Source organism: Akebia trifoliata, chromosome 2 (assembly GCF_017979445.1).
Source record: "Akebia trifoliata isolate Shusen 1 chromosome 2, ASM1797944v1, whole genome shotgun sequence".
Classification (NCBI taxonomy): domain Eukaryota; kingdom Viridiplantae; phylum Streptophyta; class Magnoliopsida; order Ranunculales; family Lardizabalaceae; genus Akebia; species Akebia trifoliata.
In genome coordinates, this window is record NC_141376.1 from 17112922 (window position 1) to 17129281 (window position 16360).

The window sequence follows — 16360 nt, forward strand, 5'->3', positions numbered from 1 at the left end:
CAGGATCAAGGAAATGAAGCAAAGCCATGCCAATAACAGAAAACAAAAAATAAAAACCAATGTCTAGTGCATTTATGATGGAAATAGGATATCTGTCATATCATCAATTGCATCAGAACAAAGCAATAACTAAATGATTTCAGATCAAGGGGGAGTTGTTAACTTATCTGCCAAATAACCAAACAAAACAAAACCACTTACAATCTGCTCCCATTATTCGATAGTGAAATAGATGAAGACCATATATCATTTTTTGTGAACCAGGCCCAGGATGAAATCTGTAAATATGTGCTCATATTTCACAAAAGATCTTTTCTATTTCACAAAAGATGAGTTATAAGTGTTTGATAATTAATATTTTATTTTTTTAGGCATTCAGCTGTGCGGTTGGTTTGAATTCACTATTGTCTCCCCTTTGTTTTTAGGACATCAATCCTACTTATATTAAATATAACACATTTTTTTATAAGTAATTTACATGCTTTTGCAAACATAGCTAGTAAATACTAAACAATAACATGGGGAACTGCAGATCTATGATACAATCTTACCCAGGGGTAATGTCAGCCCACCTTTCAAACAAGGAAGGCCTGGAAATGCAATACAAGTAGCAAAAAACAGCAAGTTTGAAAACCCATGTCTCTAATCAGATTTACTGAACAAAAAACAGCAACTTGCTCCAGCATGTTTGTTAACTCAATGGAAATGCCTCATGATCACTTTCCATGTCCTGACCCAATTCCTGAATATCATCATTATCTATTAAAAAAAATAGATATAAATAAGACTGTATAATATAAATAAATGTTTTAAAGTGATATTTTTTCTTATAAAGATAATTTCACTTACCTTGGGTTGTAGAACATGTCCGCTTTTTATATGGATTTATAAAACATATTCGTTTGTCGTGTCCGAATGCTTTACATGATGCACACTTTCGTTTCTTCTTTTGTTGGCTCAACTCGATACTACTTTTTAATCTACCTGTACATTCAACATTTCCTTTGTCCTTCTCATCTTTCTTCCTACCCTTTGTTTGCGAGACATTTGGGTCTAAAAGTAACAACTGTGATGCATCAACTACAGCTGGGGATGCATCAACTACAACTTCATGTTCTAACATTTCATCGCATTGAATTTCAGAAAGTTTTTTGGATAGTTCATTTAAGGTATTCGTGATGATTTCGTATCTCTTCATTGAAGTTAATGCAAAACTAGCTAATGTAGTAGCTTGTTGACACATACTGCCAAATCTCAATGCAATTGACGGTTCTTTCCCATCGATCATTACTTCTGAATCCATCACCCTAAATTTGTTTGCCCCTTTCCTCCATCTTCCAAGAATAAAGTGTGACGGTATACTATCAATGTCTAGATGGAAAAACACCTTTAGAAAATGCCGACATATTATTCCAACGAACTCAAATTTCTTACATTCACATGCACCCTCGCAAGTATCCAAATTTAACTTCAACACAAACTCCTCTGACTTACCAAACTTAGTTGTCATCCGATACGTATGAAATCTATCATCGATTCCCATTTCTTCAACTTTAAGTCGATTCACTTGGAGCCATTCTTTCCTGAGTTTCTCAAACATATTTTTAGTATACACTGTCGCAACATGTTTGAGAAGTAACTCGTCATTCTTCACACATCGAAACTTGTGTTCTGATTTAAAATCTTCACCGGTCTCATTTGTAACAAGTTTTTTCAATGCTTCCTCATACGTGACTACAAATTCTCTTAGATTTGTCTTCCATGTAACGAACCCATTAAAGAATCCATTAATACTCTCACTACGACCAGTAGTATTCATGCCAGCGAAAAAACAACTCCGATTATACACAGGCACCCAAGACTCTCACAAATAAAATAATTGTTCAAGCCATTCATTTCCTTCCAATCCATGCTCTACAATCAAGTTTTTCCAATTCTTTTCAAACTCTTCTCCCGTGTATGTCGACCAAATACACCTCTCTAATTTGCTTTTGAAATCACAAGTTTCAAAGCATTTATAAGCCAACTTCTCAGGAAACTTCTTCATGATGTGCCAAATGCAAAGGCGATGACATGTGTTGGAAAAAACTTTGGTAATCGCATTCCTTATTGCCAAATCTTAATCGGTGATCATCGATATTGGGTGACATCCTCCCATAACCTTAAGCCAAGTCTCAAATAATCATAAGAAGGTCGTCTCTATCTCATCTTGTAGAAGAGCACACCCAAATTGTATAGATTGAAAGTGGTGGTTTACTCCAGTAAATGGAGCGAACAGCATATCATATTTATTTGTCCGATAAGTCGTGTCCAATGTCACCACATCACCAAAATATTCATACGACAATCTAGACCTTGCATCCACCCAAAAGAAATTCGTTGCCCTCATCTCATCATCACATTGTATTGCATAAAAGAATTGTGGATTTTCAGCCTGTTTTGTTATGAAGTAATTTAATACTGACTGTGCATCCCCTACCTCCAACTCCCTATGCATAACATTCCTCAAGTAATTGTAACAATCCCTACCATCAAAGCCAATTAGATCTCCACCAAGAATGGTTGGCACTTTAGTGATTTGAATATTTTCTCTTCTGAATGTTTTCACTAAATCCTTAGCTACTGTAGGCATATAACGATTTGATCTCATTTTCATTCTCTTCGATGGTGTGACTACCTTGTGATTATGGCCATCGTCGAAAATGGACACTCTCCATTTTGCGGTCCACTTGTAATCGTGTATAACATGCATCATAGCCTTACATCCACATTTAACGGTTGAAGAACTTCTTCTGATTATCTTATTTGCGCTTTCATTCACAATTGTTGCTTCAACATCTTTTTCTTTTGCCTTATATTTGCCTTGATGTGTGCAAGCATATGTCATTCCAGTTATCTCATTTGAACCTCGCCGACACTTAGTAGTTGTTTGAATACGAATGGAAAATCCTTCTTGATGCCCGTAATCTTCATAATACTTCTTGAATTCTTCAATTGAATCAAAGATCATCCCCACATACGGTACATTCAACTTTTAAACATTCTTTATAGGACTCTCACAATCAACATGTTATCTACTATCTACTTGGATTCTCGATGAAGATCCCATAGTTTCACCAATAGTCGCTTCCCCACACTTGTCAACGCCAATTGTATCCATGAAATATTTTCACTGATACATTAAATCACAATCAATGCATTAAAGGAAGATTCAAAGTTATGCCAATCGTATGCCTTCATTGAAGGTAATGCAAAAATATCTAAAGAATCAAAGTTATTCCAAAATAAACTTGTGATTCAGAAGGCTGAACCTTTTGAACATCTTTCCAATAATACTCATAACCAACTCTACCAAGACCTCCTCCCATCCCTTGACTAATACCATAAACTACCACAACTTCCCAAACAAAACTCCAATGCATTTCCCTATAAAAGCATTATGAACCAATCCAGGGGTGCACAACTTGAAACCCAAAATCCCTCTTTGAGTCTCTTCTTCTCCTCAGCCTTCCAATCAAGTGGAAGGCTCTCTTCCTCCTCCATTAGAAAAAATTTCCAAAAAATAACCACTACCCAATTCAAAACTCACTGTTTTCGAAGTGGGTATCTCAATTTCTAATCGAAATTCCTCAAAAATGGGAATTTATAAACTACCCAGCAAACAAACAACTTCAGTTATTCGTGAAGTGGGTGTCTCGATTTCGATTCAATGTGTTCGAAGTGGTTTCACAAAATGTGCATCAGAGATATATATCAATGTGAGAATTACAATTCTCTGTGAAGTAATAATAAATTCAAATCAGATCAAGTAAACTAATAACAAGAAAATTATCAAAATCACAAGTATATTCGTGCACTTAGCCGAAGAGGACCGGAACTATTTGGGTTCAAATCCTGCCAATAATAAGTTATTAAACTCATTAAAACCAAGCTTACCAATTAAAAATAATAATAATAATTGCACATAAAAAGTACTTTGGCGCAATTTGAGAGGTCTAAAATGGAGAAAAGGTAACCTGAAAATGGGGTGGATTGAGATAGTAAGAAAATGCTCTAAATGTGGCTCCAGGCAACGAAACTGATTTCATGTTGGTGAACCAAATAACTGGAACAAGCCATTGACAATGATGGTGCATGCTTCTCAATTTTACGAAGGCTACCACTGGATTTGAAATAGTTATCATTTAGAAATTTAAACTAGTAATGGTGCATGAAACAGTGAAACAAGTAATGGGATTTGATTAGAGATGACATTGAAATGGTGGAAAGGAGAATAAGGAAATGCAACACAACTTGTACTGTGGCCACATTCTTTTGTATTGCACCCACTCTTTTTACTCCCTTCTTTTGACTTGGGTTCATCTGTTAGAATCATTACTATCCAAACATGAAAGTGGCTGAGGAATAAAATAATAGAACACATTTTTCTTTAAAGCCCATAACTTCACTCGTGACATTCATAAGCACATAAGATATTACACATAAGGAATTTGCTTAAAATTTATGTTTTTTCATCGATAAAACATACATATTCTGTTATCTTTAATAGGTAAGCGGCTCACCAATATGCGAACCAAAGACAAGTGTACACACCCATATCATTATATGATGGTCTAAAGTCAACAAAAATATTTAAGAAATAATTAAATACAATGTAAGACCAAATGATAAGTAAATTCATAATAGCAGCCCACATTCAGCTGGAGAAGAAGGTACAAGATGATGAAAAAGATTCACTATCAATATACAAGCGATTTGATGAGAATTTCTTACCAAAATGGAATATTGTTTCTTTGGTCGCCCCTTCCGTACACGAACACCAAATGGTACCTGAATACCAGACTCCCAAAGTGAATCCTACCTACAAACCAGTGGCACTGCTCCAAATCCTTTCCTATGATGATGATTGTGAGATCTAATCCGCATGAGTTTATCCCTTGAACTTTTACTTGGACTTTCCAGTCTTCCACGGCATGATCTTGATTTCAGATCTGATGATTCTTCAATATACCTTCGAGTAGGCTTGCACAATCGCTTCTATGTTACAAAAACACTTTCGTGTTCGTGCTTCGTCGATGCAGTTGCAGCGTGAGAGAGGAGGGTTTCAATGAGAGAGAGTGAGAGTGAGGAGGTTCGAGGGTTTCAGCGGAGCGAGAAAGAGAGAGAGAGAGAGAGAGAGAGAGAGAGAGAGAGAGAAAGAGAGAGGGAGAGAGAGAGGTTTTCGTCGATAGAGTTGCAACGAGAGAGAGGAGGGTTTCGAGGGTTTCAACGGAGCGAGAATGAGAGAGAGAAAGAGGTGTTCGAGGGTTTAGAGAGAACATACGAGTTTTCTCTGCTATTTTTCACTCAGGGAGGTGACACTAATAGCTCAAAACATGAGGGATGGCGCTGTAAAAATCCTATAAATTATAACTTAAACGAAATCAGCAATCTGGACCGTCCAATTCAACAATATCCAACGTTCGAGTTTCGTTTGTTAAAACGACTGATAAAACTGATACCTCTGAACGCCTCCCTATATATATATATATATATATATATATATATATATATATATATATATATATATATATATATATATAACTATTTTGTAAACTGTTAAAAAGCTTCTGAATGTCTAAAGGGATAGTTCATCATATCATTCGAAATAATGTACTATCTTGGAATGTACGGTAAGGATAATCAAGCTCATACATGGTATGGGACGCATATGAGAGTAAAATCATAAATGGAATTCGAGTTTATTCATTTCCATCTTTATTAGTGAACTTGTTATGTAAAGGTAGTTGTACACAAATGGGGTTGTATAATGGGAATTACATGCACATCTGATAAGCATAAATGAAGATGATTGGTCAATGATCACTAACAATCTAAAGTAATCGAATAGTGTGACACATCAAAAAGAGACCCATTGCTTATGATCACATCAAACGGTCAGTTTGAGACAAATAAATAGTCAACCAAGTGTGGTACGTTGCATCGACCAACCACAACATCAGTAACTAAAAGTCAGTATAAAGTATTGTAACATCATATCCCGACTAGGAACGATCCAGTCGTGAATCCCAACTCTCTAATTCTACTATTCCATTATTGTGTATTATGTATCTATTGTTTTATTTTGAATTATAAAATGAAAAGTATGTTTATCATTTCAATATTGCCAATTAGTTTGGTATAAGAAGAAAATGTATATTGAGTATTGTTGATTGATGTGTTATGAATCTTTCAAATGTTTAGTTGTTCATCCTTAGCTATATGTACTACTTAATCGTAGTTTATTTTGTAAAACTTTGCATGTATTAAAATGTTTCAGTATGCTTACTCGTTCATATTAGGTCAAGTTATTAATATGTATTATTTGTAGACCTACTAGAGGTAACCATTGTTACTCAACCTTTCCTTTTTATTATTTTTTAGTTTCAGAGCCTGTAATTAGTGAGACAAATGTAAAACGTGCAGTTGAGGAGCATCTGGTTGGTTAGATTGACGAACAGAATCCGTTACCTGGTGAGTACTGGGGTTACATCCACTAGAAGTCAGTTCATCTAAGATGTATATAGATTTTGGGGTTGAGTGTTAAGATTATTTTAGTGAGAGGACAGTTTGTAATCCTATGTATTATTTACACCTTCTGCACTCTGATTTACATTATATTGCTCGATATACATTTGACTTCCTGTTATCCTATTTTGTTTAATTATATTTATATTCGAGATATTATGTTATTTTTATCAGGTTTTCGAGTGTCTTGGAACACTAACATAAACAGAGAAAATTACGTCAAAATTTCGAAACGACACCTAGTACTTCGAGATTTGACATTGGAATTTATTTTAGTATTTTGGAAGAGTTACAAAAAACATCTATGGTTCCTACACACTTCCATGTCAGGAAAATAAAATATAAGATACGATCTTGAGTTACTTCACCATTATTTTATTTTTAAAAATACTTAAAAGAGTCCACTAGAGTGACTTCATTTCACACTTTTCTAATATGGAGGTGAGCATAGAACCATAAATGTTTTTCAATGATTATATCTCGATAAAAAGAATTTATGGTTCCTACACACTTTCATGTAAAAAAAAAAAAATGAGGTCAATCTTATGGTCACTTCAGCATTATTATATTTAAAATGGATAGAACAAGCAAAACCATTAAAAAAAGAAACACGTGGGTTTTCGTACTATTTCTCATTACTAAGGTTGTTGTATATACATAACGAAAAATGGGAGAAGAGAGGACAATAATAATGATGTTCTCATGTGTTTAGTAGAATTAATGCTTTGTGTGGAACTTTTCTTGCCTTGGAGCCTCTTCTTCTAACCACAAATTAAACTCTTGGTCATGATGGCATCCCAACCATGCGTTTCTAGTACTTTGTTTTTGTATCCCACGGTTTCAAGGCCTTGGATATCTTTTCCTGATGCCCTGCCTTTCTAATCTCATAATTGAATGAAAATGCAGGATATCGCAAATATTCATCAAAACTTGGAGCGGTATGTCTAAATTACCATTTAATCCCTTAAGGTGATTTTCTATCATCATTGTTAATTGATAATTTAAGAAGAAAAAAATAAATCATTTCTCAAATTGTCTAGATTAATTTATGGAAGAGTTGTCCTATAGTGACTGCGGAAGACTTCGCATTCGACATTGAGCTAAGGTGGAGGCGTGTGCTTCACTACAAATGCTTTTCACTCATATCTCGAGAAAAAGAATCTATAGTTCGGTCCAAACCTCCATCTCAACTCAGTGTCAAATGCAGTCCTTTAGCATTTTCCTTTATGGAATTATCATGCTACATTGCCACTTCATTTAGTAAAAAACATATACGTACACGGCTCTTTCTTAAAGATAATTTTCTTTATGAATAGATCTTCCACAAAAATAGTATGGCCTAATGGTCATTGTCTAAATCTTTTCTACTATATCAATTAGCATAGTAACCACGTTTACATGCAACAATTATTTGATGAGGCTTCAGTTTGATTAATTTGGATAAATCTGAGAAAGTTTAGTGGATTAATTAAGGGTTTTTAATTTATAAATTAAAATTAAAAAAAAGAATATATATAACAAGATTTTGAAAGTAAAAGAATTAAGTAGATGGATTATAAAAAAAAATCAAGGTCACAAAAAACACCCATTATCTTTAAAGAAGAAAGATGAAAAAACAAAGGAAAACAAAAAAACAAAGGAAAATGCTAAAGTGATTGCACAAGATGCTATGCTGAAACAAAAGTGTGCACAGAACCATAAATGCATGTACTTGAGATATGATTAAAACACATATGGTTTTGTGTGGACTTTGATGCTAATAGAGTGTCCAATGTAGCATCCTACACATTCACTCTAGTACGACTAAAACAAAAGTACCTCAAATTTTTTACTTGCCAGAAGATCGCATTCTTGAAGATTTATTAAAATAGTTGGGGAAGATTGAGTGGTAGAGAGAGATGGAGTTCGGAGTTCAAACTTTTAACAATCTTAGATAAAAAAGGACTAAATTACATTGAAAAATGTAATTTGTTTGTACAACTTTTGATTATATTAAAAACAAATCATAGAGTTTTGTGACAATGTTCATTAATAAATATTTCATTTATGTAGATACCCCAATTTGTCAGAATCGAGTCTAAGAGTTCTTAAAAACCCATCAAAACAGGACTTAGCCGAAAGTCCTTCAATGTAACCTAGTGGGACCCACCCAAGGGGACCCAGCTCTTCGAGCCCACCTTTTCAAACCCAAAGTTAGGCCAAGCCTTGGGTTACCCATGGCCTAGGCCATTTTCCTCAAGGCCGTGGGTTACCCCTAGCCAAGATCAATTTTTCCCTAGACCTTTGGTAACCCAACTATCCTTCATACTTTAATCCTAACCATTATTTCACGCAAGGACCAAAAAAGCGTTTGGCTTTGAAATTCGGATGTCGCATTATCCTCCAAAATAGATTTGCCATCTAGATTGATTGTATCTTGATTTGATTATGGATTGTCCAGACCAGTCTTGCAAATTAGCCTGGTCAGTCCAAAATGACCCACCAACCACCCTAAGCTGCCCCTAGCGTGCATTCAAGCATATTATTCACACCACAACACACAGACCGACCATCAACATCGGTTTGTGTTGTGTGCTATAAAAAAGCATTTCCCCTCCTCATTAAATACACAGAAACACCCTGAGTACTTCTCTTGTTTCCTTTGAGGTCCCACCTACTCCCTTGTTATTTTTCATTATCTCGATGATCCGCCCCGACTTGATAACTCGACAACCGTATTCCATGAGCTCAAATCCCCAACTACTTCACCCCGACCTTCATAAAAACCTTTCCCCAATACCCACGTAATTGAAACCCTATCCAAATCAACTGAACTATTTCCCACTTTCTTTCGATACTATTGAACATTTGCCAAATTCCCAATCTCACTTCTCCCAACTCAACGGAAGCTTTGTCGATACTCCAACTAGAAGAGGCAAAATCTTGCCAAACTTCTACCTGATTGTCCATTGAGATCATAGGTATAAAGTTGTAAATAAATAATTTATTTATGTTATAAGTTAAAATTCCTGGTTGAGTTTCTAGTTTTAATTCTTACTCTAGCAAAGTAATTTAGAACACCTCCTTATGCATTGTGCACTCAAAAAGACCAAACAAGACAACCAGAAGGTATTCCATGAAATTATCAAATCAAAATCAATCAATCGAACTCACTTCAATTCATACACTTTCCACTATACAAATCAAGATTAAAATTCAATCCCACTCACTTACCACTAAGAATATCTTTGTAAAGCAAAAACATAAGGTATCCTTCATAGAAACTATAAAAGCAATTGTCCTTCAAGACGAGGGATTGGGGTATCTAACAACTTCCTCTTTCTATGTCGAATCGCTTACCGATCTCTAGATCATGCAGACTAGATTGAAAATCATCTCAATAAACGGGTGACTGCTTACATCGGTGATCCCATAAATTGTACCCCAACCAGGGTAAGACCCCAATTTGAGGAAGAGTTTGGCTCGGTTGAAAGGCAAGGGCGCTACACAAAAAAGCTAAAAATTAAAGGAAATCTACATTATTTGCATGAAATTAAACTAACTTCAAACATAAGCACTTAAAGCTAACTAAATGTTCACAATGAACTTATTATGGATTTATAAAAGGGAATATCACCTCACATGGAGGGAATACTCTCTTCCTCTTTAACCATTGAAAGGAAACTAAACTACTTGATTGTATTTAAATAGCTTGAAACTAAATAATTGAAAATTATTACAAGAAATTAAAGTTCAAAATGAATTTATTGTTGGTAAGGATCCCCCCACTAGAAGATTACCTTCATACATACCAAACCTAGCCAATATAAACTACTTTACATCGAAATGAAACTTAAAGAAAAGCATATAAGAGATGGAATGAGAGGGGGACAAAAGAATGAAGTTTCAGATAGTAAGAAAAAGACAACTTAAATGGTCCACCCCACCTTGTTCTTTTCTTTTTTCTTTTTTTATCTTCTTCCAATTGTTGTTCTTGTTATGCAAAAGGTGTGATTAAACAGTTGATCAAAATTTTGAGGCTTTGAGAAGAGATGACAAAATTTTAGGATAGTATATGTGTTAAAATACTCAAGATTCTAGAAAATTCTGTTGGAGGGTAAAGGTTTCCAAACCTTTTGAACTTAGTGAAAATTCAATTAAACCATAAGCAATGGCATGCAGTAAACACGAAAAAGTGGGGACTTGGTTGTAAATTGCATTGTACAGGCTCCAATCAAACTTGAGGGTAGAAGGGTAATAGTTCTTAGATTCTAGAGAATTCTTCTTGATCGTTAAAATGGTCATAAACCTTTGAACTCTGTCAAATTGTAAAGAATTGTGGAGAAATGTTATTGAAACCCTAATTGAGTTTCAATAAGTTAGGGATAGAAAGGTAATTAGCTCTTTGTGAGGATCAAGAGTCAAGATTGGGAGAGTTATAAATTTACTAGAAAAACAAGGTGGGAAAATGAAGATTGACTTAATGTCTGAGGAAAAGGCAATTAAAGAATGGTTTAAGAGGTAAATTCCCTAACCAAATCTAAAGCAATCAAATGCACTTATTCCAAGCATGATTGCCTAACCAACTGTGTGGCGCCCCGCCGAACACTAACACAATTCCCCATGTCAGATCTCGAGGTAGTAGGTGGCACCTCGAAATTTCGGCATGGTCTCCTCTGTTTATGTTAGCATTCCAAGGCATTCAACCTGCACCTGATAGACGACATGCAATCCTGCATATAAACAAACAAAATAGAATACTAGCGGAAGCCTATATACATCAAATAATATACGGTATATCAGAGTGCGGAAGAAGAAATTTACGGGATTATACAAAAATTTCTCACTCTAACAGGAATCCTAACGCTCAATACAAATCTATAATACTCCTAGACAAATCGACCCACTAGGGGGTGTAGCCCCAATACTCACCAGGTAACAAACTCTGGTTGTCTATCTGACCGACCAGATGATCTTCACTCGTGCTCTATACCTACCTCGCCAAGCTCTGAATCTGAGACTAAAAAATGGAGAAGGAAAGGGTGAGTAACAATGGTTACCCAGTAAGGAAGCAACAATTTATGCCAATAACCTCTCCTAACATGAAAGAATAAACATACTGAATCATTTTAAAATAAACAAAATTTTACAAAAGAAACTACGATTAACTGGTACATATAGCTAGGGATGAGCAACTAAACATTTTAAAACTGACATTACATCAATCAGCATTACTCACTATAACATTCTCCTTTTATACAAATCTAATTGATCAAATAGAAACATTAAACATGCAATTCATTTTATATATCAAAATAAGCAATAGATACATAATACACAATGGTGGAGTATTGGAATTAGAGAGTTGGGATTCACGACTGGATCGCTCCCAGTCGGGACATGATGTTACAATTCTTCTCTGGCTTTAGTTCCTGATTTTGTGGCTGGTCGCTGTTTACCACGCTTGGTTGACCATTTATCCGGCTCAGGCTAGCCGTTTGACGTGACCGTAAGCAATGGGTCTCTTTTCGATGTGTCAGAACGTTCGACTACTATAGATTGTTAGTGATCACTGACCAATCATCTTCGTCTATGCCTATAAGGCGTACATGCGATTCCCAAATATACAAACCATTCGTATACGACCACCTTTACATTACAAGTTCACTGGTAAAGATAGAGAGGAATAAACCCGGATTCCAGTTGTGACTCCACTTTCATACGCGTCCCATACCACGTATGAGCTTGGTAGTCCCTACCGTACATCCCAGGATAGTACACCACTCCGGATGATATGACGCACTATCCCTTCAGGCATTCACAAACTCTTTAACAGCTCACAAAATAGTCACATATATATATTATTTTCATTTGAAAACAAAAGAGAAATTAACAATACAAGGTTGAGAATAGATATCCAGTTTCCTACCATGCAAGTATAGCCACCCGGCCTAAAATAAATAACATAACGGAGCGCCTCGCGCCAACAGAAAGGAAATAAACATGCAACCAATAATATTATCACTAGATATCTGTTCACCAACCTACACACAGCACAACAACGTAAAATGCAGACATCACCCCTCGGGTGTGACTCTGACATTTTACCGTTTCATACCCTTTTTCCATTTTTTTACAATTTTCAATCTCTTTAATAAAACATCCATTTTCTGATATTCATCAACTCAATATGAGTTCATTGAATATTAAATCACATTTTCCAACTAACGAATTTATTTTTATCAATAATATTGAAAAAGAAAACAAATTTTATATCAAAACGGGATCCGAGCAGTGCACAAGACCCAATTGATGGAAATAACCCGTTAAAATATCCTACCCACGTATGATTTGTTAAAAATTACAATTAAACATATCAAACATGCATTTTCTGACGTGAATTTTGAAATAATGAAAGAATTCTATATTTTGGAAATACATCAAAAAATTTTAGATAAATTCCTAAATGCAATTTTTACAATCTATGATTACTAATAGAAATTGAGAGTTCCTTACAATGTCTAGGCGAAAGGATCAAAGCTTGTGCGCGGAAATCGAGGCGATCGGCGCGGAAATCGAGACAGACCGAACTTCGAAGCGGTTGATTTTTGAAATCAACCTGGTGGTTTTGAAGAACTCGACGTGCTCGTCTCTTCTCCCTTCTACGGCGAAAGGTGGTTTGACCCCGAAATCGATGAAAACCGAGGTCGAAGTGACGAAAATCTCCGTATAAAAATACGGCTGATTTTTGACTATACGGGGTGAAAAAGACGAGAAAACGGAAGGAATTTGGTTGAGTTACGTAGAGAATGAGGCTGCGGACGTTTCTCTCTTCTACGTCGGAAGACGGTTTGACCCCGAAACGAACGAAATCCGAGGTCAAAGTTTTGAAATTTCCGTATCCAAATACGGCTGATTTTTGATGATATCGGGTAAAATAGAAAGTGAAACGAAGAAAGATAGGGTGGGTTTTGTAGAGAACGTAGCTGCGGACCTTTTTCTCTTCTGTGACGATCGTCGAAAGTGGACCGTTTGCGAGAGATCTGAGGTGGAAGATCGGAGAGAAAAAAAAAACAAATTTTCGTTTTATATGTCTCGGCCATATGACGCGTTGGGGAAGATGAGTTATATAAAAAAAAATTAAATTTTTTTTTTTTTTTTATTTTATAAAAGTTAGGACGAAACCGGTATTTCGCCTATTGTTTTGATCGACGATAACTTGGTCATTCGGTCTCCAAAATTGACAAACGAATATACTATTTTGCCTAATTTTTCGTTCCGGATCTAATGATATAGTCAATTTCTACAAATTATGTCTCCATAAAAAATTTACATTTTTAGCCTGACGTGACCCCTAAACTTGATGTCATTTTCGTTTTTGGCGATAATTCGACTTCCTGGATCTCCAAAAATGACAAATAAATAGTCTATGTTGAATAATTTTTCGTTAGGAACCCAATGGTATGATCGAATTTTAAAAATTATTCCTCTAACAAAAAGTCACTGTTTTAGCCTGGTCCGACCCGGTAATCGAGGATTTTGTAACTTTTATATTCGGACTCGCATTTGAGCGTGCTTACAGGCTAAACTATGTTTTTCGATCATTTTGAATCTAATGGTTAGGTCAGATTCTATTAAAAATGATCAGAAACATCCTAAAATTTTATCCCTAAGTCCCACTTTCAATATTTTTCTCAAAATTTCACTATTTATTTTTCCTCGAGATACAAATCAGAAATTCGGGGTTTTACAAACTGGCCCTTACATGAGTGAAGGCCAGTACAAATTGTTGAAGGGTCTCAAGTAAGTAAAGGGCAAGGCATTTTTTTTACTCTAACATTAGCTAACAACAGAACAAAGTAAATTTAATCCTAGCAATTGGTTACTAAAGGCCACGCTTAAATTAAGTTTTATTTTTATTTTTTTGAAAGTCTTTTAGTTTTTTTTTAAATGAGTTCTACTTGGTAATTTTCAAATACTTTTTGTTGCACCTTTCTTTGTTGGATTTTGATAAGCTCTCGGGCTCGACTCCGGCAAATTGGGGTGTCTACATCTATAATACATTTCATAATTTTGATTTAGATTACTTATGCATGTGATGAACTTATATGTAATAATTTTAACTAAGATCAATATTATATATTAACTTTAGATTATTTTTTTTTATTATATATTATTATTGTTTGATGGTATGGATTGAATGTTAATTGGATGGGTGCTTATACATGTTTATTATTGTAGAAGATGCAGGAGCGACAAAAACAACTGTGGGCTTAGCCCTAGGAAACATGAGCAATTTGTTTACATTTCCTGGTCACCAAATTAGTTGGCCCTATGTCATGGAATATTGTTGAAATTACCATGATTCGAGGGCCTAAGACCATAGTTAGCAATTTGGTGTATGGAAAAAAATCATTATGGGATTAATTACAGTACAATTCGGAATATACATTTAGTGGTTTGTTTAAAAATTCGGTTAAAATTTTGAATAACAATAAAAATGTGATACAAGAATGGTTTGGGTATAATTCTACTTCAATACTCTAAAAAAACTTTTAAAAAATTGTGTATACATACTAAAATTTCCATAGTACTCATTTTCAAATATTTAGAAAACTCCCTTATTTTTTAAAAATTTATTATTTTTATATCTTAGTTTTCAATATCACCATTAGCACCCTTCATCATTGAACTCATCCTTGGTAAATTAAGAACATATGATATTTTTATGCATATAAATCAAACACTTAAGCCTTATTACAAATCAATAATTATTCTAATATGGTATATATATTTATTCTATTCCATTTTAATATTTATTCTAAAATAGCATATATGGAAAATAATTAAAACTAAGAGCATTTTTTTTTCTTATGATTAATCATACTATTGACACAAATCTTCATAAGATGCACAGCACATACTATCTGAATTAATTGAATTACCAAGACTCACATCCAAACATTTTGAGAGGAGAGAGAAGATATGTAAAAGGAGTGAAAAAACTAATTGTTGATTGATAATCGTGGGAGTCAATAACAAACAATGATTGGTACGATAACAATCAACAATTGTCGATTATCTAATGATGAATTACTAACTATGCCTAAGACCATTGACTATTAATGAAATATTTTTGGGCCCATGAAATTGGACTTCTCTTTGACGGTTACAACAACGCGAAGAAAATTCTTCGTTGGCTGAGAATTTTTTTCGACTAGGCGAATTCGATGAGTTTTTTCGACCAATTGGGCCATCAAATTTCCCATAGTTCGACGACTTTGGGCCGTAGAATGTTGCTGTTTTTGACATGGTATGTCCTCTATATTCCATTAGTCATTTGTGTTAGGACAGAGAAGCATTCTAGCAGATGTCCACCACTTAAGGGTAAAATGGCTACCCAAATGTGGAGATATATGATGTAGTCATGGTCTTTTCTATAAGTGGAAGCTTTACTATGGACTATCATTTTTTTCTACTATGTTGCGTATTATACTTGTTCAACTTTTTAAATGTCTTGCATTACATTGTACCAATCTAGAGTTATATATCTTTACTCTCATGATGAGAGAATACGGAGGGGAAGTGGTTCAACACCAAAATTTGAATTTCAAAAATGCCCCTTTTTAATATAATTTGTGAAGTCTTAGTAAAAGATCTAAGAAAATGGTAGTCCCGCCTCCCTAAAATTAGGTTGATTAATTTCTTAAATCATAAAACTATCATTTTTATTATGTAATCATAAAAACAAAAAACACCCTTTAATTAATATTTTAATTCATAAATGAGCCCTTTAGATCAACAAACTTGGGAA

At 34.6% G+C, this 16360-nt stretch overlaps 2 protein-coding genes across 2 annotated transcripts; both read right to left on the bottom strand.

Moving 5' to 3' along the window:
- Nucleotides 1-691: 691 nt before the first annotated feature.
- Nucleotides 692-1819, bottom strand: LOC147409818 (protein FAR1-RELATED SEQUENCE 9-like). Its single transcript, XM_086432016.1, has 2 exons — nucleotides 850-1819; nucleotides 692-759 (listed from the first exon to the last, which is right to left on the bottom strand). The coding sequence occupies exons 1-2, from the start codon at nucleotides 1817-1819 to the stop codon at nucleotides 692-694; spliced, it is 1038 nt and encodes a 345-aa protein (XP_086288142.1).
- A 363-nt stretch (nucleotides 1820-2182) lies between these two features.
- LOC147409819 (protein FAR1-RELATED SEQUENCE 5-like) lies at nucleotides 2183-3010 on the bottom strand. The gene has a single exon (XM_086432017.1). The coding sequence runs from the start codon at nucleotides 3008-3010 to the stop codon at nucleotides 2183-2185; it is 828 nt and encodes a 275-aa protein (XP_086288143.1).
- Nucleotides 3011-16360: the final 13350 nt, after the last annotated feature.